The 24741-nt window shown below is 39.7% G+C and overlaps 1 protein-coding gene across 2 annotated transcripts in view; it reads left to right on the forward strand.

The window, feature by feature from the left end:
• The first annotated feature begins 2554 nt into the window (after positions 1 to 2554).
• fam189a1 (family with sequence similarity 189 member A1) overlaps positions 2555 to 24741 on the forward strand; it is a 91614-nt gene continuing 69427 nt past the window's right edge. Inside the window, exons 1-2 of one of the 2 annotated variants that reach the window (XM_028015619.1) lie at positions 3416 to 3522; positions 4449 to 4627. Coding sequence is in view for 1 of the 2 variants with exons in the window: in XM_028015618.1 (XP_027871419.1) it covers positions 3274 to 3522 (249 nt within the window). In the remaining variant the exon portion in view is untranslated. Of the gene's footprint in view, positions 3523 to 4448; positions 4628 to 24741 lie in introns of both variants that reach the window. The other variant, XM_028015618.1, reaches the window with a different exon arrangement.

The raw sequence follows: 24741 nt of genomic DNA on the forward strand, positions 1-24741 counted from the left end.
CCTTCTGTCCCTAATAGCTATTTAATCTGAGCATGCCAGGACGCGTTTTTTTTTCCCGAGCCTTACAACATACGCCAACTTACAGTAGATTTCACACCTGCGGGTCATCGATGGTGCAGTACGCGGGTGGGTGTCAGAATCATGGCAGTAAACCTGAGCTAGCCTGGACATTGCCTTCGTCTGCTTCTTCGTCCGTTCGAAAAATAATAATAATAATCGCGCTTTCAGCACAGTCTGGGCTTCTTCCATTGACTTTGATTGTCTCCGAGTGACTTTTTACGGAGCCAATCAGCGAACAGAATGAGAAGTCGTGAACGGCGTTTTAGTGGTTTAGCAATGGCAGCGGAGGAAGTGAATGAAGCTGTTCAGGCCTCGTGTTGGTCTCCCTTCCAAATGCCTCGTTCATTTCGGCACTTCTCTCTTTGCAGTAGGAGGGTGGCTGTTACAGTGCTGGCAATTTTAGGTAAGTTTCTTAGTGTGTAACTGCTGCACAATATCAGGGGAAAACGTTAGCAATTGGGTAAAATTTCAAACCTCAACATAGTCCACAGTCGTTCAGCCCCCAAACAAGGGGCTGATTTTTACCAGGCTAAACCTGAGCCAGGAAACAGCGACAAACTTTGCACATTTTTTTCCCAGACAAATTGAGTAAATTGAATGCGGATTAGCTAATTGATGATGACTAGTTAATTGATACCAGTAGCCTATATCACATTAGGCTAACAAGAATACTAATGTTTTTTTTACCTTTATTCAGAGATGGGTAGTAACCTTTACTCTTACATTCACTTGAGTTACCTTTTTGAATATATATACCTGTATACACTGTATATAGTATATATGAGTAATGTTAACTATTCCTACTCTAACTAGAGCAAGATTTCTGGATAATCTGGAAGTAACTTAAAGAAAGAACAAAAATGTTTTTTTCTTTTTTTAACCAAAAATATGACACACTCTTGCAGTTTATGTTAAAGTGAGACTTCTTGTTAGTACACAGGCTTTGTTGTTCTCATGTCATTTTCCATCTGCTGATCCTGTTGTGCCATTTAGAGGTCAATTAAACCAGGGGTCTCGAACTGCGTTCCTCAAGGTCCAGAGTCCTACAACTTTATGATGTCTCTTCACTTCTGCACACCTGGCTCCAATATGAACTCATTAGCCGAGCTCTAAAGGAATGCAGTTTGAAACCACTGCAGTAAATATTGCCACTGAAAATTCATTTGCCCTGTTCTATTAGCACATATTGCACTGTAAGTATTAATGTTATGTAAAGTTTAAAATGGACCAAACGTGATTTGAAAAGGTGTTTCTTCTCCCTGAATGTGTTATTTCAAATTTATTTGTAGTATTTTAAGTATTATTTTAGTCAGAAATTGCACGTAAATTTATTTTCTCATTTACAATATAAAATCAGATTTTATTATCAGTTATTCTGTACTCGAGTAGTTTTTTGATAATTTCTTTTTTTTTTCCACACTTGAATACATTCTCTGAAACCCACTTTTTACTTGAGTAAATGTGAAGTAGTGCTACTAATCTCTGCTTATGTTAAATCTTCTGTTGGTTATTAAATAATAAGAATAAACTCAATCCACTTTTATATCAGAAGTTGCTCTCACTATTGCTTTCCACTCAATTAAAAGAAATCTTAATTGTCACAACAGAGTCAGAGAAGAAATATTAGCCCAGAGTCCTGCAGCAGGACGATGATGCAGAGTCTTCTCAGGTAGGGAGAGAAACAGATGTGTTGCAGTGAGAAACCTGGCAGGTATCCAGACAGCGTTTTTACAGATATTTCACAACCCCTTTCATTCAAACTCACACACTTTTTGTCTGCAGTATAGCTAGCACACACAGCATACATTCCAGAAAATATACCCTTATACTTTTCCATCAAGCAATTGACAGTGACTGGTCAGCGGATGATGCTGTAAGGCTGTGGTCCAGCCATTACTTCAAACTTGTTTTACTCAGACGGCACCACAGCACGCACAATGCATGTCCTGCACGATCCTCACAACATTTTATCATTTACCACACGTCCTCTAGACATTCTATCTATATTTTTAGCTAGCTCTTTTTGACTTCTTCTGTTGATCTCCATCAACTCTCTTGGAGCAAATAGTTCATTTGTTATCTCCTGTCTTGGCATGAAACAGCTGATTGTTCCCACTCTTTTTATTCTGTATGTTTGACAAAGCTTTCCAGTGTCTTGATGGCATGGAGCGCCAACTTTATCCCCCCATACTTCCAACTGAGCAAGTATTCCCTGAAAGGGGCTGTATTTAATGTAATTGACTGTATAGGTTTGATGCAGAACAGCTTTGGGTGAAAAGCTTAAATTTGCTTCATGGTTTGAACTGATTGGGGTTAATCTAAAGGACCTGTATATAAAATAATTAGAATTTTTGTTATCTCAGTTTCTTAATATTTCTATCCCTTCACCCTCCACCACATCCCCTCCGGTACCACCAGTCAGTGTTTTTTTTGTTCCTTCCCCTCTGGATGCTGTCTGTCCCCTCCTTCCCTGTCGTAGTAAAACAGTCCGCGCAGCGCAGAACAGCTCGCCGCCATGCAGACGCGCACAGTGGCTCGTATCCAACGCGCAGTGATCACCTTCTGTCCTGGCTGCTGCTGCTGACTTCGCTGTCGTCTGTGAACACCGCGGCTCCTTCAGACCTGCACCTACTGAAAAACAAAAGCAGCCTGTTTTCAGACGGCTGTCTGTCTTTTTTGTTTGTTTTTTTTAATGAACGGCCGAGGACTCTGAGTTTATGTTATGAATTTATCACGCGTCTTCTCCCCTCGCTCGTAAGTTAAAGAGAGCATGACAATGGTGCATGGCTGGGTGATAGCAGCATAATGCGTTTTCGGATTTTCTTTTTTGACTTTTATGGAATGGGTTCTTTGCCAGAGCAGTCACAGAAGGCTTCGGTTGCTTTTTTTTTTTTTTTTTTTAAATGATCGACTTAAATAAATATCCATAGTTCCTGCCTGTGTGATGCTGAACCTCTGGTGCCTCATCCAGTCCACCTTTCCCCCCCTGTCAGCCGCTGCGCATCTCTAATTGGAGCGACACCGAGCATCTTTAAGTGATGGAGAACATCCACAGTAAGCTCTGACCACGCCGTCCACCAGCTCAGGCCAGTCTGCCACACGACGCTTCCACGCTTATTGGATGCTATTGCCTTTATTCACCTCGCCTACGGTGCGTCTTACCCGGTTTTAGGACCCCCCTCTCTCGCTTTTTTTTTTTTTTTTTTGGAAACAATGCCGGTGAACGCGCTGCCCCGAGGCGCCAGCAGCGGCATCAGCGGCCCGGGATCTCTTAGCCCGGCGTCGTTGTCCCGCAGCCTGTCCCGGCTGAGGGAATACCGCACACGGACGAGGATCATGCTGGCCCTGGGAGTCTCTCAGATGGTCCTGGGGAGTCTCATCCTGGCTGTCAGCTTCGCGGCTCTGGCGCTCACTACATCACCCAGAGTGCGGCACTCGTGTCCCTTCTGGGCAGGTTTCTCTGTGAGTACTAACAAAACCAAACGCAAAGCTTCCACATTCTGACTCAAGTTCTCATAGGGATCCAGTAGATCGTTCAATGGGAATTATACCGGAAGTAACAATATTTAAGTATTAACTGGGCTGGCATGCTTATTCTCAAGAAAAAGGAGTTTGCATTCAGAATGATTAGAGATAGCAATTGCAGATAGATTATTAGACACACAGGTAATGAGAGGAAAGGATACATTAATCCTGCTGTATTTCTCATATTTCTGATTTTGGGTCCTGTAAATATTTTTGACCAGCATATCCTTTATTTTCTGCCAGAGAGCTGCATGGAGCAGGACGGGTCCATTAATTATAGAGGCAGTAGGGCATGAGTACAGGGGTGAGGGGAGGTCTGTGCCACAAGGGCCATCTGTGTATATGTGTGTGTGTTTTAGAATGAAGGAAAGCAATGCCTCTTTGTCTTAGTGCATGTGTGGGTGGGTATAGTTACAGGGGAACAGTGTGTAATCACAGGGGTCAGGGTTCAAAGGTCAGTGAACATTCTCCTTCAGTGCTTGGATGTGATTGGCTGAAGTCCTGTGCAGAGGGTGTTTAAGATCTGTCAGCTTGTTGCACTTCGTCTTACTCTGTGTTATCTTTAGGCACTGAAATCAGATGCATTCTGACATTCAGGGGTTCTGCAATAATGGGACCTGAAATACCAAGTTTTTTTTATTTTTAAGTCACTTAAATAACAAAATGTTATCCAGAATTGCCATCTAAAGATAAAAGTATGCAGTTACACGGCAAAAAAAGTGTTAGACCAAGCCTAATCGAACATTTCACTGAATCCTGACATTATTGCAACCATCTACTTTGGTTTTGATCAACAGATATGTGCTTCTTTTGACCATAAACCGCTTTTCTGAATTGTTTTTTTTTTTTTTTGGTCCTTGCAGCCGACAGAAAACAAGGAAAGCGGAAACATGGAGGAGAAATTTGAGAGCTGAAAGAGTTAGACCTAGAAAGCTGGAGATGAACAGGATATACAAAGTCGACTTTAAAGAATGGGAAAGATTCCACACGTGACCTGAGAGATGCACATTTCCTCATTTCCTGTTGGATCAGATTGAACAAGGTGGCTAAAAAAAAGCTTCACTCAATGAAAAAGAAGGAATTATTTTCATAAAACAGCTATATAATGAACAAATAAATTACAATGTGCCTAACATTTTTTCATTCTGAGTCAGATGCATGCAACTCCCATTAACAAATTGTAAACCAGTTCAGAAAATGAAATATTTTATGAGTCGTTCAGCCATCAGGAGACTCTTTCAGAGTGGTGCAGTATATATGTTTGAGAAAAATAAAACAGTGCTGTTGAACAGAGCTGCACAGTCAAGTGCTAAAAAAAAAAAATCTAATATCTCATTAGCAGCAACAATCACAGGCCACGGTGGTGGCAGCATCCAGTTAATGTTGTTGTGTCCAGCTCCCCATCTGGTGACTGGGGGAGAAAAATCTCCCCCAAATTACACATCAAAACTGCAAACTACTGAGAGTCTAATAATTTCCTAAATATCAGCGGTTTGGTGTGAATAATTCTTTAGTGCAAAAGTAAAAAACAAAACATCCCAATCAGCTGAAATTAGAAACTCTCTGCTTCTCTGTGTAGATATTTTACCAGAATAAAACCAGTCCATACAAATATAAAAGGCTCATGTTGTGTTGTACTAGTAATCTCTGGAGATATCCTGTTTCTAATTTTAGGGGACCTATTGCCTTATTTCATTTCACAATGTGAGCAAATGGGCTGCAGAAAAGAAGGCAATTTACCTGGATACCTGGATTATCCGTTACCATTGTCAAATCTAGTTACGGTTTTTATCTGGGTTGGACCTCCATGTGAAGCAGCACAATGACAAATCTTGGCGGGTTGACTGAGTGAATGCGGTTCATGAGACAGTTTAGAGCTGCACCTCGTGCTATGATGATGAACTGCGCTGGTAAGAATGGTGGCAACAAATGCGTAACTTATGCATAAGCATGTTTGTGTGCGTGTGTGTTTGCAGTCACCGTGGGACGTCATTAAGGATCTCAGTGTGAGGACTGGCATTGTGGGATTTCATCACAGTCGCAGCGAGCGAAAGCGTAATCTTTACTTCCTACACAGAGCAGTGACTGCTGAGCCCAGCGTGGCCGTTCTCTTCCTCCTCCATCAAACACTCACTCACACTTGCGCATTTAGAAACATGAACACACAGTTTCTGTCCGTATGTTTTGCATATCAACGGATCTGCCTCCTAGATCCCAATTTTTTACATTGAGGATAAAAAAACATTTTCCCCACACCTTTGATGTTCAGCGTCTTTTCTTGGAGAGCATTATATCACACTCAATAATCCTACAAATATCTTCCTCTTTCTATCAGCCAGCTAATACCTCAAAACGTTTAGAAACGCCTCACTAATTACTGTGGCTCCTTATGTCTTTGTGATTTGGGTGAGGAATAGGCGAGGAAGGACTGCAACAATGGACAGTGCTAAAAGCTGGAGGCTGCACAGGGCTTGCTCAGCTGCAGCTTTACCTGTTGGCTCAGAGTCCTGCTGCGTTGCCAGGTTTTGTTCAGTATTTGATGCCAGTGTTACAGAGAGGTCCAAAAGGCTTCTGCAGCTGCCAGTAGCTGAAATGCACACGAAATTGCACTTTATCTTCCAGTTTAACAATGCTCACATGCACCCTACTTCTTTCTATGCTGTCTTTAAGAAGATGTTTCAGCAGATATCTTTTACAGTGCAGACTTATTCGTTCTCAGATAATTTTATGTCTGTTCCCTCAACGCCTTAAGCAGGATTTTCTCCTTTATTTATACTCCAAATCCATCCTGGTTGTTTGAAAGAAGAAATTGTTGATTTTCTGTGTTTCTTTGCGTGCACCTTCTATCAGAGCAGCACTTTAAATACTCAAATCTACACATTGGGCTTGAGCACAAGCAGCTTTAGACAGTATTGTCGATATTACTTCTGTGGGAGCTTTTCTCTGCTCCGTTTCCAAAATCAACCGTCAGCAAATTCTGTACTAATCTTCTCGAGTATGTGAACTTCTGTGTGTATTTTAAAAAATGGTGTACAGGGACTTATTATGTTATTGGCAAAGACCCATTTTGGAGTAAATTCAGCGGCATGAAAGCCATTTCATGACTGGTTGCCTAGGCGATCTGTTAGTCAACTATGTCTTTGTTTCCTGATGGTTGTTGGATAGAGAATAAATCCCGTTGTGATTCATCTTATTGCAAGTTTAATGAAGCTTTGCTTTCTGTTGTGCTATTAAACAGCCTGGTTGAAGAGCACTTGGTTCCAAACAATCCCACTGGTGAACCTTATTTGTGCAAAAAGCTACAGGTAGAAAAAACAGTTAAAAGGATTTTTAAATGGTGTGGTAGCTTACATTTTTTACCCTTGTGAGAAATGCCAGTTGACTATTTAAAAAAATAACAAAAAAAACATTAAATTGCTGCCAGGATGTATTTGCTCACCCATCCAAAACATTGAGTTCAGGTCTTCCAATCACTTCTGTGGTAGCGAATAGTATAAAATCCAGCACATACAACAGTGTAGTTGTGAAATTTCCTCGCGACTAAATATTCAATAGTTAACTGTTGCTGGTATCATAACAATGTAGAAGCAATTAGACCTTGTGGCTTCTAAACCTTGTGAACAGTCTTCCTGGTAGAGCTGAACATATTACATCTGAAAGCATCAAATACAACAGCTGTGTGAATACTTTTTGCAATATAGCGTATTTATGAAATCCTTTTGGCATTGCACTTTCTGGATTTCTGCTTGTGTAGGTTGGTACTGTCAAAGTCGTCTTTGTCTCACACCCATGCCACTATGACATTTCTTGTCAGGATATGTGATTTAGCTTCACAACACAAATGAAATGCATGAAGTAATGTCTGAAATACTGAGAAGATGAAGAAAAGATTTTCTAGATGCAAGGCCAAAGGGACTATTCTTTCCATTATTTGTCCCTGGGAATGAATGATCACTGGCAAATGAAAAGGATGAGCTCAGAGCCCTGACAAGGCAGAGCAGAGATGTTGAGAATTTATACATGTCACCAAAACACAGCTGCAGAAAAGTGTTCCTGACTTCGATTCCTTTCTGTTCAGCTCTGAATAATAAAGGTTTTGCACTTCATCTTTAGTTCAGGTGGTGTAATCATTCTACTGAGAAGAAGCATTCCTGTATGTGAGACAATGAAATGTTAGCTGTGAGTTATTCAATGTAATGAAGGTAATGTATTAATTCGCAAATAAGTAATTATTTGCAAATTTACACTTTTGCTAAAGTTTAGGATGTTTTATTGCAGTTCCTGTTGCTGTAATACATTATTTATTCACACACGTCTTTCCTATTCATTTGTAATTATTCTCTTTGGAACGCCTGTTAATGAATATGGTGGAACAGTGTTTAAAAGCAGAAAATGCAGAAAAATATGTCAAAATATGTTATCAACGGATTTGCATTGCTTCGGTTCACTGCAGGTTTGAAAACACTATTCAGATATTTGATGAGATCCATTTTGTTGTTTTTGTATTTCACATAGCAACTGCAATGCGACCGTAAGCATGCATGTCATTTCTGAAATTGTTGCCAACAAAATTATGATTAACTTTGCCATTTGGTGTCTGCTGAGACATTTCTAAATGCTGTAAGAATAAGACTTTTACTTTCATAACTGTAGTGACAGGAAGTAGCACTCTAAAGTGCTGCGCCTGTAGAGTCGTTTCAGGGAGAAACGTGACCTGCAGGTCTAGTTTTGGCTGCAGAAAGAAACACCATTTATCTGCTATGTTCCTCTGAGCCATTGGTTTTCCAGCAAGCTGGTGTGAATTATCATTAATTAACTGACTTATTAGGCCCATGCAGTTTCCTGGCAACAGGTCTTAAGTCTAAGCACACTAACACAATGGTAGCACTCACACATAAGTGTAATCCACAGCATGGATTTGGAGAGTTGTCATGATTTCTGATGAAAAAGCTCTCTGTCTGTTTCATGTTGTGAATCGGGACATGTTTGTCAGGAAAGTTGACATAATATTCTTTAAAAGTGCTGCGCCTGTAGAGTCGCTCATGATTCAGAACATCAAAGCAGGCAGATGAAAGAAGTGTTAACGTTGCGTTCAGTCAGCTTCTCTCTGCCTCTAGACTGAGTAGGAGCAGTTCCACCCTGGTGTCAAGTTAGTGCGATACCTTGACTTTCCAATCAAACTCCTAATTTTTAGAACATGACTACCTAGTTGATATCACTGTGCTCTACTTTAACTGATAAAAATCTACACATATGGATCTGAGAGAAACATTTTTCATCTTAAAGTGCCACACTTCTCAATAGTTCTGAATCTTTTACATCCCATTTAAAGGTTTAAATATGAGTTTAAATGTCTACAACAGTTTAAACCATATGCTTTAGATTTGGAACCAGCAGCAAAGAAATGGCTGTTGGAAACAGGACGGATGATAAAAGAACAGACAGGTTAATCTTGGCAATAAAAGTTCCTGTCAACAGGGTGTTGACACACAAAGCTTCAATTGTGCAACTTCACATCTGTCAGGACAGAAAATAGCTGGTTGTCATGTTTGTAAAGAGCATACAATATAAGTACCCTGTCATAACCTTGAAACCTGTTATTAATAGGAAGACCTACTCTGTCTGCCTCACACAGAAAGAACACAGTGTAAGTGCATGCAATCCGATGCCGGGCAGTCAAATACACACAAATGTAACCTTTCATGAATATGGGTCTTATTGCTCTAACACATAAAAGTCATGATTATAAATTGTCAAGCTGTAGATCACTTATACACAAACTACCACCTTCTACTTACTAACCACAGTAAATTTAATTCATCATTAGGAAAGTTAAGATTCAGGAGACACAGCCGTGTTAACTGATGATGTTTCTTAAAGATTTTGACAGTCATAAACATGTTTTCATATAGATTGTTTTGAACACTGATTTGCATTTTAATCCAAGTGGAGATGTTTCTTCTTTAAAAGTCTCTGCAAACAATAACGCATGGAGAACAAAGAGTGGAGCATACAAATTATGTAAGACCCTGGGTTTCTTATTTGTGAAAAAACCCCAAAATGTTGCATTTATCTTAGCAACATATCACTATGCAAAAATGTTCAATTAACCCCTCATTAATTCATACTCATTGATCTTCTTGTCATCTTAAATCAACTAACCTGCATCCAGAGTATGAATGGTAATCAAATTGTGTACTGGTGCCAGGATCCACCCACCACTACTGTGATGCGTCACATGTCTAGAACATGACGTTTGAGGTTGATTGGCTGCACTGAAGCTTGTTAGCCGACAATTGGATTTGGAAACATTTCGGTGCAGCTGTCAGTAACAAAAACACAGCATCCTCTATCCATAACCTGTGTACGTAAAACTGAAAATAATACATTTTGTTATCAGTGGGATGGTAGGAAGCTGGAACAAATAGTGGTGTAGGAGCTTGTTCTATGCGGGTCAGCTGTAGATGTGTCTGGGTGATGAATCTACTGCCTATATATGCCTGTATGTCTAAAGCACGCTGCATTTGTTGTGTCCTGCAGTTATCTCTTAGGACCAACAAAGATCTGCTTGGTGTCAAGGTCACCTGGTTTTGTCCCAAACCACAAGTTCAAATATTTGTCTCAACACCATTTCACTCCCAGATAGGAGCATTGCTCTGAAAGTCATTGTAGGTCAAGCAGATTCTGTGAAACGTGTACTTGTTTGAAGCAAGGCAGTCATCATGTAATTTCCACGCACTGGTATAAAATATTTCCCCTCCTCTGTAATTCTGAGCTTACACACTAACCCTGGGGTATGTAACTTTTATAAAATGATAGTTTTTTTTAAACATATTTGTTAAAAGTGTAAGTACTATGTCAGGTAAGCGTAGCATGAGGCGGATGATCTGTGAAAAAATCAAGCTCCCCTGCCTTCTCCCAGTCCTCTGACTCCTATATGCAGAAATACACAGCTTGGTCAGAAAAAGACAGTCAGAATCAGGAGGACTGTCTTAGTGCTGTCAATCAGGCACTAAGTCAGGGTACATGCTGCCCACACCCTCCCCATTGCTCTCTGCTATGCTACATCTAGTTTTCCACAATGCAGCCTGCCATGAATTCTCAGCCTATTTATCATGGCCACATAAACAGTTTTCCTGTAACTATACATTGTTTCTCCACCACACATTGAGCATCATACACAAGGGTGATTGACAGCACCTTCCTCCTTTGATTGGTTATATCTGATCAAGCCAAGCAGTGTATTTCTGCAGAAGGCAATAGAAGCACTGGCCCATATTATGTCATCATGACACAGTGACAGTTGAAACAAACGTAAAAATAACATTTTTTCTATATAAAAGTTACATATCGCCGTTTGGAAATGACTACATTTCATATGTTGAAATTTAATTATCGTGTTTTACTTTTGAACCTTCACGCACTACATTAGGACTCACAGTAACCAAGCTGATAAAAAATATATTATAACTCTTTAGGCTTTGAGCTATTTTTGAAAATCTCATTTAAACAGACGTAATTAAATTTTCTCAGCAAGCGCTGCACGAGCTGGGGTGAAATCGAACAATCATAATGCTCTCAGGGTTTGACTCAAACCTTTACTCTTTTATTTATATCAACAATTTAAATATGAGCCTTACAGAGTATTACTGGGAATTGGGGGAATTTCAAACAATCATTTTTAGAGGAGAGTCAGAGTTGATCATTTTTACTCTTTGTCTCCTGTTTGACAGCAGTTTCTTTTATTGTATCTCAGTCAGATCTTTACATTACCTGGCTGGATCACAAGGTTTGTCCAGCAGAGCAGGAAAGGAATCATTATAAGACTTGACATAAAGCCCCCCCCCCCCCCCCCCCCCCCCTTGTTGCTTGGATGTTGCCATTTATTCCCAGCTGTCAATGGAGGAACGTGGTTCCTCGCCTGCTGTACTCATCTTGTCAGCCCAGATTAAATGGAGAGTGTGGTCAGCAGAGACCGCTCTGGGTCCCGGCTGGTCTGCCCTGTCTTAAATCTCATCCCGATCAGCTAATAGCCGCCATCAGTTATGTGTCTCTTGTTTACTTCCATATTGCCTTTACTCCAGCTGATTGTAGTTTCTCTCTCTCCGTGACTTTCCTCTTGTGTTTAAAGTTGAGGTTGAGGTGCGGTGATGTCATGTAGTTTTCAGCACTCTGGCCATCCTGAGGTGTTGCAGAGCTGCTGTAATTCACTCCCCTTCTGGACCTTTCTGTAATAAGTAAGGAGGCACTCAGCCTGCTGCTGCTGATTACTCTGAGGACCCTCCAGTACATCCTGCCCCCACTCCACTGCCACCAGTCAGCACCATGATGGGGAAAGGAACAGGGCGTCCTAGCTGCCTTTTCACACACACACACACCCACACACACACAAAATGGGCTATAACATTTCAAGGTGTCAACTTAATTTCATTGCTTTTGTGCCGGGTCTCTGCTGTTGGGCATTCAGATGATTCTAGACTCTGGGTTTTATCACTTTTATTTTTATGTATTTCCTCACCTATTGTTCTTTGCTTGCATGCTTTTTTGTTAGATGTTGTCTCTCCGCATGCTGTAATTATCACAGCAAGGAAGCAGCATGGCTCAGTACCTTATCAGGCAGAACATTTCCTTTTGAACCGAACAGAAATATGAAATGCCTGGAATTTTTCCAACAGCATTGACAGCATTCACCTTGGCTTTTGTTGTGCAATATGAATGACATTTTCCAGCAAACAAAGCCCGTATTACACAGTACACAGCGGTGAGACTCTGATGCGGAGTGAGCCTGATTGTATAGGCTAAGAGGATGGGAGGATAAGCACTTCTCTGAAATTACTTTGAGCTGCATCAGTCCAGTTTTACATTGTTGCAGTTGACAATGAGATGCGCAGTGGAGTTTTTAAACCCCAACATACAAAACAGCATAAATGAATTATTTTTACTACAGAATATTCAGATTTTAATGATTTACTTTGCTTTTAGCAACTAATAAATATCCTCAGCTATTTAAAAGGCCAAATTTGAGAAGTAGGAATTTTTTCTCATGAATTTGCATGAAAAAAGCCCAAATGAATATGAATATGACATGATCCCCACTCTAAATGAAATTCACAATATTCATTGTTTTACAAAAGATTTAATTTTTAAGCCAAATTCTGTGCCCTCAAAATATTATCATTCCCTAAAGTTATCATTTCTGCTTTTGCCTGGCTTAATACATTTAAAGTAGGTTATTTTTTTATTATTTGAAGGGCTATTTAAAGATATCAGACTAATATAACCCATATAAGTGCTTTGCACATTGCTGTGTTTCTGCAAACACACCAATGGAAATAGTCTTTTGTATTCAAAGACCACCGAATGCAAGCACACAAAAAAAGGTGCCATTATGCACCATTTTGATCTTTGAAGTGTGAAAGTGGCTGATGTGTGATGAAAGCTGCAGGTTTTCCGTTTTTCTGGCCGCCACAAGACCTGACACTGTTGGCTGCAGATGTGGCTGCGAAGACAAAGAGGAAGATGGGGGTCATGCGTTGGGGTAGACGGCTCCATGTTTTGAATGCATGATCCGTTTTTATGTGCACGCATGGCAGATTTTCTTTCTCATAAATCCTCCTGTTTTTCTCCATTGGCTCCATTGTTCTCTGGTGTTAGTCTGACCCAGAGATGTGTCAGACAGAATGCTTGATGCTGCACCTCTTTGCAAGCAGCTTCAACCACGCTGCGAGCGCGTCTGCATGCAGACTGTTTAATAGAAAAGGCCAACAAGGTTGAAGTGAGCTCAAAGAAAATGAAGAGGCAACACACGACGACCAGAAGCAACACTGTAGGAATTCCTGTGTTGTTTTGAAGATGCATTGAGAGATAATAGAAACAATGAACAATAGAGGATGGAACTATTCAACACCCGGGTGCATTTATTCTACCAACCCATTCATGAAAAACCTAACAGGATATCATAGCTCTGTATAGGAAGATCCCCGTCTTTTATTTGTGCTGATGGGAGATTTTCAGTCCTCTGTGAAGAAATAGACATCTGTTTGCTCCCTCTGACTATAACCCGAGCAAAGTTGTTTAAAGAGGTTTATCTTTAATAAAGAGCTTGTGGTAGCATGTTGTAACAGGTCGACATCAGTGTTAAGGTCTGATAGCAGACATCAGACAGGCATATGGGGCTTTTGTTGATGCGTTTGACTTCTATCCGTTACCTTTAGTTGAGCTTTAACTCCTTCCTGGCGCAACAAAGCTGACTGAGGACCATCCCTGTTGCTCAGTTGTAGCTGATCAATGGAAAAGCCCGCTGACTGGGGCCTCTCTTTGTTCTATGATTAGCAACCAGGATTGTGCGGGGTGGTGCTTTTGTGAGGGTATAAATGACGGAGGGGGAGTCACAGGTGTGTGGATGGGTATCGCTTTTTATTCATGTGACTGTTGGGCCTCAGGATTAAAGTTTCATCACAGCTGATCAAAGTGGTTTTCTGTTTGTCTGGGAAGACACAGACACTTCAATTTATCAGGAAGCTGGGGAGGAAGAGATAATGAAATATTTCTTTACCTTTCTTCTGTTTTGGGACCTTAAAAATAAATTAGGGAGCTTAAATCAATTGTGAAAAACTGGCCTAAAACCAGGTCATAATTCTTTCATGTGGAAAGTATGACACCAAAGTTAGCATCTGTTTTGTAGTTGTTAGTTTAGCAGGTAAAATACTTACCAATTTCTTTTGCACTCATTTTGCAATCATATCCCGACTTTTAAAATAATATTTATCTAAACTGTAACTTAAGAAAAAATTTATGTTATCACTGGTGAAACCTGTGGATTGGAGACATGGAAATTTAAGATAAATTGCTCAGGTTCAAGGGTCAAACCTGTAACAGAAAGTAATGGCATAAAAAAAGGTCATCAGATCAGAGGGAGCTTTTGTCATTCAGTAGACAACACACACTATAGGGGAATTTTTCTGCCATAATCCAAGAGAACACATTTTCAGTCTGAAAGCAGGATTTCATGTCTATTGTTCTCAAAACATTTAATACTTTTGCTTACATTTTTATTTTGAAAGCAGGACGTCATGTCTTCCTTCTCAAAACTTGTAATGCTTGTACTCAAAACTTCTCCTCGCTCTCAGACTTAGTCTTTGCTCGGGCACTCTGCTTGCTTTTGGAAATACCGACACCTGGCAACCTCTCAGCCAATAGAATGAAAGTGTTGTACTGGGTGTGTTTGGTTCCTTCTAGCTGGTGTGCCTGTGTGGCTACTTTTGATTGTAGCAACTTGCACCACCTACTGGATGTAGGGAGTTGGTTGGGTGAACAAACTCCTGCCTAAGATCAGAAGGCTGTTGGCGATCAGTAGATCACTGCTGTCGGATGTTTAGTGTACTACGGAGCAGAAAGCTGATGTTGTTGTTTCTCCCTAAGATTCAGTGGGTGGCACGGGTTGCTACAATCGACAGTAGCCACACAGGCACACCCACTAGAAGGAAACAAGCACACCCAGTACAACACTTTCATCCAATAGGCTGAGACGTTGCCAGGCGACTGTGCCAAAAGGCGTTTACAAAAGCAAGCAGAGACTAAGTCTGAGCGCAAGGAGAAGTTTTGAGTACAATCATTACAAGTTTGGAGAAGAAAGATATGTTATCAAAATAAAAATGTAAGCAAAAGTATTAAAGGTTTTGAGAACAAAAGACATGAAATCCTGCTTTCAGACTGAAAATGTGTGCTCTTGGATTATGGCAGAAAAATTCCCCCATACACACAAAGAGAGACACACACACACAAAGAGCAAAACACATCATTCAGCATCTGGCACTGATCAGATTTGTCACCCGACGCATAATGTAGTCACCGCGACCTCCCAGTGGAGTCCAGCAGCATCATCTTAAAGCAATTCTTCATGTTAATAACCTGAGTGATGTCTTTCCTTGAGGTTTCCTGCTCTTCGGTTGTTTCATCCGTACAGACGGGGCATGCTGAACCAAGACAGACCAATAAGTTAATCACTGGATGTTTAGTCTGAGAGTCAGTTTGAGTTAAACCAGTAAAGTTGATTGAGAAAGGGGTTAAATTTACATAGCTCGAGTGTGCAATTCATTGAAGTGAAAGCTTAACAGAAAAGATAGATTGTTTTGTTTTCTGCATCTTTTAGTATCTGCTGGTTTTCTTCTTTCTGAAATCACATCTCAGAATTTTAGAGGAATCATTATTTTCTTCCTGTGTTTTGCTAGAAGGATTCGTACTAAATGCTAATTTATCTCAAACATTCCTGAGGGAAAGTGGCTTGTTGTTTGCTGTTTTTCCTCCTAATTTGCTAGTTGATGTATTCTTTCTTTTTATTGCTGTTTTTTTTTTTATTGGTCATAAAATAAAGAACGAAACCAATTAAATCTGTAGTAAAATCGAAAGTCAGTGTGTACAGACATTTATCCTATGCTGCAGGGAATAGCTGGTATGTAGGAGTTTGCTCAGCTTGAAGCGGGCCGGCTGCCTCCCCAGGCCAGGATCTCCTCCCTCAGGTTGATATTTCAGCTCTCTCCTCCTTTGCAGCTCGGAGTGTTTCTCTTGGCATGGTTTCAGCTCAGTTTGCATGCCTCATCCCTCAGCTACGCTCTCATAATATTCCTCCTTTTGATCTGACTTCCTAACCGTTTCAGTCCCTGGTGGTTATGTCTCTGTAGATGCTGTGGCTGTTGGAGTGTGAGCCCCTCTGAGATTGAATTTTTCAGTTTTTTGACGAGGGATGGTGAGGGTGTTCCTCTCTGACAAGCTCTAAAGGCGAAGCTCAGGATCTATTTCAAGCTGAAACGTTGCATTTAAAATCTTTTTTCATCTGTAACCAAAGCCTTTTCAGAATTTCTATCATTTTCTTGCCTCTATTTTTAAATAGGGCCTATATCGCTTCTTAAACCTATAGGAGCAAAGCATTTGTAGTTTAAGAAACTGACTCCTCCTTCTGCTCAGAGTCTATCAATATCACAGCACTGCAGTGCGAAACCTAAAAATATGCTGCCTATGAGCTTTTTTTCTGTACAGTCCAACTGTGCTTAGTAAGCAAGGACCTGAGCCAGGAATCCCTCTGTATAAGAAACCCAAATCTGTATGCAATTTACAGCTCAAACAATTAGTTGACTGTTAGCAGGGGCTTAGTTTATTTACTTATTGTTGTTTCGTTTTCTAAGTAAAAACATGGAAACTTTCAATTTCTGCTCTATTTACAGTTTTACAAAATTGCAAAACTAGGTTGAATTAGTCATGAAGCACCTCCATATGACCTTATATGTTCAGAATGTGAACATTTCATGAAAAGACACAACATCTTCTGTGGATGAAACGCACCGAAATCAACACTGCTTAAAATGAGGGCTGAATATTATTAGGAAACTTAAGATTTGCAATATTATTGTTATTGTTGATAATATAAATTAGCCTGAGTTTTCCTCGATATTAAATTCTTTCCAATATTTCCACTGTTTCCAATACCTACCTTGAGCTCAGAACTGAGTTTTCTATCAGATCTGGAAATAAAAAACTGTGGCCAAGTCCTTGGCAATCATAAATTTTATGCAAACTTGAATTATTATAGGCAACTAAATATTGCATGCAATATTTAATTATGGCATTACACATATTGATATTGCAATGATGATTGCACTTCAGTACATTGTTCAGCTTTACACAAAATGTGTTTGTGATTAAGCTTCAGCAACATCATTTAATATAATTTAGAGCTGAAAAAAACCCATCCTGAATAAGAAGTCAATCAAACTCCAGGTCAATAGAGATACCAATATGACCAAGCAATTTGTTGCATTCTGATAGTGAGGTTTATGCAGTCCATTTCTAAAATATGTTGTGGTGCTTTAATGACTGTGATCAGGTAGAAGACATGCAGTAAATGTCCCAAAGTTGGGAATTAAATCCCGGACATGGAGGCTATTGGCAGACCAATCTGGCACCTGCTCTACAACCACACACCTTTATACAGTCTTTTCTTAATTCCTCTGAGTTTTTGCTGGTGTTACTCTAACAAATAGAGTAGAACAGACAAAAATAAAAACTTTTATTCCACAAAAAGCCACCTTTTGAAAGTAGAACAAATAACTACAGAACCAGAAGCTGTGTAGTTGCTCCAGGCGACTTTTCTGCATTAAAGAGTGGTTATTGTGGCAGCAGCAGATAGTTACTTGTTTCCAGTTGTTGAATGTGGTGTGAGTACAGAAGAGGGATGTATGTGTGTCGATTTATTCTCTGTTATCTGCATGAAGGAGATTAGGGTTAAAGAAGAAGCCAGTGTAAGAGGGAGAAGGAGCCTGTAGCTCATGATGATCAGAACGACAAGAGGATCATCACAGACAAAATCACAGAGAGACTGCTGGAGAGTGAGCAAGAAATATGAAAGCAACAGAACAACAAGGAGCTCACAGAAGAGCAACTTGTGTTAGCGGAGCAAAGATTGAGAGAGAGGCAGAAATGTTTTTGGTGGAAGTGAGTCACAGCTGCAACTCAGTGGAGTAATGAGTCTGACCACATCGCTTGGTTCTGGATTCCTCTCATTAGCTGGAACCGGGTGACACAAAACTCTGTTTTGACAAGCCTAGTTTATCTGGGTGGGGGTGTGTTTGGGTGTCTTAGTGTGTGGAGGGCCGCACGCCACATCTCTTTTTTTTTTCCAGGGTCCTGAAGGTGGTTTGTCTGGACAGGATAATAAGTGTGAAGCCTTGTCTTTATTCTGCACCATCTTTGCTATGACTCACTATTTTTCAGTTCGATTATATGCCCTCTCCATCCTGTACTCTGATAAAACTGAGAGATATTTCTTTAGTGGAGAAACACTCCATCCTACTGATGTGCATCCTCTTGCTGAACAATCACTCCATGAAGTTCTTGTGCCATCCTCCATTTCTTCATATTTGCTTTGAATGAGTTCTAATCATTTTGACAGTGGTATGGAGTAATGTCTATGCAGTATTTATGAAGGTTTTCTGTGTTGTTTTATGCTCTCCAGCTTTTTCTACACTGCCTCACTATTTTCACAAGAAAGGTAATGGTTTCCAGAACCAGGGGTTTGTTGTCTTCACACAGCAGTGGGTTTAGATACAAGCAATACTTTGTCCAGAGCAACACTTTTGCTGGACCACATAATTGCTAAAAATATAAAAGAAACAAGTCATTAGAAAGACAGAAGTAGTAAAGTATGGGGTAGGTGCTCGTTTGAGGATCTCATTGAAGAATTCGGTCCTTAGAGTCTCGTCAAGATTGCCAAGGATGCTCCAGTAGTACTCAGTCGGTTATTCCACCATAAGGGAAAGATGAATGAAGAGTCTGGGTTGTCCTGAGCTTGGTGTAGACATTGTTAGCCAACAATTCCTTGTGGACTGAAGAGACCAAGTCGTAACATTAGCCATTATAGGAGCATCCAAGAAGATGGAAGCCATTCCATTAAACACTTTGTAGGCTAACATCGGTGAATTGAATTTGATGTAGACAGCTCAGGGTTTCATCAAGTCAGTAGATGATCATAAGCTGCACCAGGAGCTGGTGAGTGTGTTGGGTAATGTATAGTGAAATTCTTCTTACACTTCAAAAAGCAAAGCAGCACAATCAAACTTTAAAAGTCAGCTTGACCACTTTTGTGGAGCAAGACATAAGGATTCAGTTTTGATGCAGATATTGTGGTATATGTTCAGTCTGGCTGGGAAGTCAAGCAGTTTAATTTCAGAGAGTTTTTTTTTCAGAGATTAGCTTTTAATTTGTCAGAGACAATGCGAGATTTGTGCTGAGACTGTGTGGTCATCCAGTGGGAATGACAGAGAGAGCTGAGTATCATCAGCATAACAGTGGAACAAGAAGCCATGTGACGGCCATTGAAAGCTCAATAATAATAAAACACAAGAAGTTTGGTGTAAAATGGTAACTGGTCCTCTTATCTACTGAAAATCTCAATTTCTCTCATAAACTTTCACCTGGAATGGACTCCAGACCAGTTGTAGCATATTATAGAAAATAGTTTGAAAATTTATTTTCACCTTGCAACTTTCCTCTGTTTTCACTATTTTTTGTCACTTGTATTTTTTGGTGTGTCCGTAACCAAAGAGATTTTTTTCAGTGCAACCTGGCATGACTCAGTAGGATTTTTGAAATTGTAACCTGCTGGTCACAAATCAGGGTTGATCAGTTTGAAAATTGGGTGATCTTACTCACTGTGTAATTCTATATAATAGTTTAAATTGAACCTGAATGCCATGTTTATTTAAAATCTCACTGTTTTACAATAACCCTTCTATATTACTCGTAAATCTGTTAGTTCATGGGGTCAGACCTATAGAAGGTTAAACATTAATCTTTTTAAGTTGTGGATAACACTTCATGTAATGACTGTATTTTCCTTTAGAGCATTCCATCCACAGTGAAGTGTTTGTGAATAAGTTGATCTGAGCACATGAAAGCAGACTTTGTCCATTTATGTGTGACTAACACCCCCGGTGTCTTTGAACATCTGGACTCCTGGGACAACAGCAGGGCTGTGAGCTTCAATCATGGACTTTTGAACTGTGATGAGCTGGGATTTGATCAAAATGTCACACTGTCAGGAGGAGCCAGAGCACCATGTACTCAAAAAGACACAACCTGATGTAATTATTTAGCCATGATGATAAAAGTAGCCTCTACCCCAGTTTTGAGTGATGACTTATATTTTCCACAAATAGTGGGTCTTGTTTTATGGCATTAGCCGGGAGACAGATTCAATTGTGTGACAGATAAATGTTTTTTCAGTTTTTTTTCTTTCTTCAGGCAACCTTCGCTTAAAGCCCACCTGATCTAAACTGTTTTTAGCCTCCCCATCTCACATCTATTACCTGATCCATGAGACAATAAGGTATCACTAATCAGAGTTTTAGTCTGACTAGTGTTACTACAGACGACTATATAAGCCGATTAATGCAGTGTTGCGGTATTTGCACACTGCTCACCAACAAGCTTTCGGGAAAATTAACAGAATCAACCATCCCAAAATAACACGTAGAGTAAAATTCTTTCATAGCTTATAGTCGCAATATCAAGTGTGAATCTCACTTCTTTTATGTGGAAAGTTAGAGGCCAATTTGATACATCACCAGTAGCATCTTGTGGTTGTAAGAAACTATCTCCTAGAAATGGGTAGGACTTGGTAGGCAACAGAAGAATCAAGAAACCTTTGGTGATAATGGAAAAAATGCAAATTTTATTTTCTTTCAATTAGGTTTTTGTGTTGTTTTGATGCTGGTGGTGGTGGATTTTCTCACCTCACCATAATATCCACCTGAATTAAATGTCATCAGAGGTTGTTGTAGCTCTGTGTCAATTTTCACTAGGCCGATTATTCTTTTTAATTTATAAAGCAGTTTATTTTAACTACAAGCACTTTTTTCAAGAGCAGGAAAACTATGACAAGTTTAAAGAAAAGGCCAACAAAGCTTTTTAAATGAGTCAAAATTAGCAAATTAACATAAACAATACAAATGAATTCGATGAGATTCATCAAGACAATACCTAGAAGTTTTTTTTCCACCACACTGATTTGATGTAGTGAAAACAAACATATTAAAAACTCTCTGAAAGAGTAAAAGGTAGTTCTTACATACAGTGACTGCAGTGGCAACATATTAATTTGAGGCCTTCTTGTATATTTCATTGAGGTTTCTCCTAGTTATTATCAGTTTAAGCTTGTTATTTCTTTTTTCAACCAAATAATACAATAACATTGGCAGAATTTATTTTGGCTCCACATGCTGAAATTTTCCTCATAAGTCATGTGAGGAAAATTCATGTGGTTTAAAGTGAAGCTCTCTGCTCTCATCGTTGCTCTTCTGACATGAGGCAAGGTGACACCTGCTGCTCATGTGGACATGTTCCCCATTTGGGATTACAGGGATAATCCCTGTATTATTTGGCAATATGCTGCCTGAGTCCGGCCTGACCTCCATAGTGATGTGATCAGAGTATGTTTGTTCTGCTCAGCGGTTGACTTAGCCTGAACAGGTAAAGGTTTGTCTGTATGGGTTGTTTACACAATAAGGCCAACGCGGAGATGATGTGGTTTTTTTACCTTTCCTGTGTTTGAGTTAATGCTCGAACTAAGACTCTGGGATGTTATGTTTGCCTGTGATTTGATCAACAGACAAAATTACCACGGCCTCCCAAAAGGCCAATATTGTTATGTGGTAATGGGAGCGCTCTGCCACATGGGCAATGCTTTCTAGCAAAGTAATCCACATTGATTTGTGGGGCCACTTTGATAAATTGAGGGAGTTTCAAGTTGCTGGTCCGTTGCGCAATGCTCAATTCCCAGTGTGGAGCTGTGCTCTTCTGCTTTTTATGTGGTTGAGACCGCGGTATTATAAAACGGTTTATCACCCTGTAGAAGAAAGATCTCCTAGTGATTAAACTTTATTTAATTGTCTAATCAAAAGTGAGAAGAAACTGTTAATTTTCAGTCAGATCTTTTTATGAAAACCATCAATTGTGGAGGAGAAATCTTTATAACTCATAAATGTGCTGCTCCTCATTTCTGCATGCATTCATGACACAAATGAATCATATAATTTGTAGTTTTATGCAGACTATTTCTATGTGTTAAAGGTTTGTAATGAAATGAGGGATAGGTGGGATGTGTTGCCTTGCCAATGCAGCTGTGACCCAGCAAATTATTCACTCCAAGAGAGTGATGAAGAGATTAAAATACTAGATGCAACGCTGTGATGGCTGACATTTACCTGATGGATTCAGTAATATTCTTTCCCAGGTGTTTTGTTGGCAACATTGGGATGGAAATTAGCTGGGGCAGAAATGTCCTTGAAAGTTAATCAGACAGCCGTGAAATTAAAAAACGAGAGGGCAAACGGAGCACAACTGCAGGGAGCAAGCAGTAAAACTAAAGGCTGACTCCACATAAAAGAGCTGACCGTATCGCAAGCAAACAAAAAAAACATTCATCCATACATTAATGAGGTAAAATAAAACCTGAAAGAGAAAGGGAGAAATAATCATAACTTTTCTTGAAATTGCTGTAATAACAATGAAAAACGACAACAACTCAGACTGACGCCAGTATGTTACAGTGGAGACATATTCTAGCTTAGTTTGGCACTACAGTAAAAATTTGTAGCATAAGTTGTTGACTTAAAACCAAGTAAATTTATACCGCAATGCGTTTTCATCTGTGTTTATAAATTTGAGGTGTCCTCTATATTAAATCCCACCAAATTCAATTTGTTTGCAAACATATGATGCTAAATTGGTGTTACAAAGGAGGAAATCTCTGCAGGTGTAACTACCCAATACAATTTTGCACTGCTTCCACTACTTTATCATAACAGTTGTGTCGCTGGGCTGAGTTTTGGGTTTATTCTGAAGTCTTTAGGTTTTTTTAAAAAAAAAAAACCACACCAAACATATTTCAAACAGTCGCATTTGTGAACTAAATCCATAGTTGTTTCATTCAGTCGCTGCAGCAGTTTGTATTGTTGACTAAAACCTGATTTTCAGTTGAAAAGTTGGTTTCTGTCGCGCATCACTTGCTCTGGATCGATCCACAATGATTCTGGTTATGTTGTGAAATCTCTCCGGTCTTGTGTTTAGCCCCTATTGAACCAGTGATTCTGTTCTTCTGACTCGGTCGGCCGTGACGTTCTGTGCAGACATGTAAGAAAGATTTAATCCTACGGTTCTCTTGCAGATCACGACCACATGCGTCTAAGGAAGGTTGGTTGGGTGGTTAGCTCTCTGGACGAGTGATTGAGGGGGCGACAGGAATTATGGATTTGCTTAGAAGTCAGAGAAGTGAAACAGGAGGAATAAATCTTCAGCTTCTGAGACTTTCCCCCAGTTTACACATGAAAATACAGGCATTCGTTTGTATTATTATTATTATTATTATTATTTCTGTTGGAAAGTTAAGCTTTAACTTTAGTCTTTGTTTTTTTATTAGTATTATTATTATTATTACCTTTGACTAATTAGGAATTAGACATTTCCAGAGTGATTATGTATTGGATATTGTTCGTCCAAATATAAAAAGTTCACTGCAGTATTTACCTATTACTTTTACACCAGAAGAAACATTTAAAATCTGTTCCTCTGTCAAATAAGTGTTAATGAGGAGACCCAGGCAGGAAACATGACTTCTTCTAAAACCGATTGTCTTCTCGTGGCATCGATTTGTTCAAATCCAAAGTTCTGCTCTCACAGGAGCCACGGCTGCTCCGTTTTAATCCAGTTTAACTCTGAGGAGGACGTCTGTACTGTTTCTTTTGTTTGTTTTCTTGAGGGTCTGAAATAATGTCATTACAGACTGCTGTGGTTCCCAGTTTTCCTGCCTCAGATCAGCAGAGTTTTCAGAGTTTTCATTTTGGTTTCCTCAAACATTTTACATCCTTTTCTGCTCAGTGTGGAAGCAATCAATATCTACTGATCTGGCATATAATCACAGACTGCTGCTCTGATGAGGTCTCATCCTGTTTCAGCCGTGCTCTTTAGAGGTGTGTTAAATTGCATGATAACACCGGAGCTGTATTTACTGTCGGCTTGCAGAGTTTGTGATCGGCCGTGTTGGTAATCTTCAGCAAATGTTAAGTCAGCGTTTCTGCTCATCGATATTTGAGCTTTCAGTGATGAAATGATGAATGCACTCTGTGGATTACTGTGGCTACACAAAGCCAAGTGTGCCCAGAGGGCCTCTTCATAATATTCTTGGGCGTTGCTGCATAATTATCACTGTAGTACGATGGTTAGCTGTTTAAATCACTGCTCATACACACAGTATGTTCTCTCTAATTGATGTTTCTGGGAGACCTGCTATTTTAAACGTTCACATACCAACTTGTCCTGTGTCATTAGTGTTAGCAAAACAGCCTAAATAACATATTAAAACATGATTAAAGGGTTTTTTTGCATTTGGTTAGATGGCAGTGGTTTCATATTAAGGTTTTCTGCTTAAATATAATTGCAGCGTATGGTGCAGATTTTCCTGTTCCGGAGGTAAAACAGACCAACACCATCTGCAATAATAGAGTCAAATCACACCTTTAGTTCTTTGTTATGTTTCCTCTTCCTGATCCCACTTACTGATCTGATTCATTGAAATTGGACTTCACTCTTTATATGCAGAACAGCTTA

The sequence above is a fragment of the Xiphophorus couchianus genome, chromosome 4 (assembly GCF_001444195.1).
Source record: "Xiphophorus couchianus chromosome 4, X_couchianus-1.0, whole genome shotgun sequence".
Taxonomy (NCBI): domain Eukaryota; kingdom Metazoa; phylum Chordata; class Actinopteri; order Cyprinodontiformes; family Poeciliidae; genus Xiphophorus; species Xiphophorus couchianus.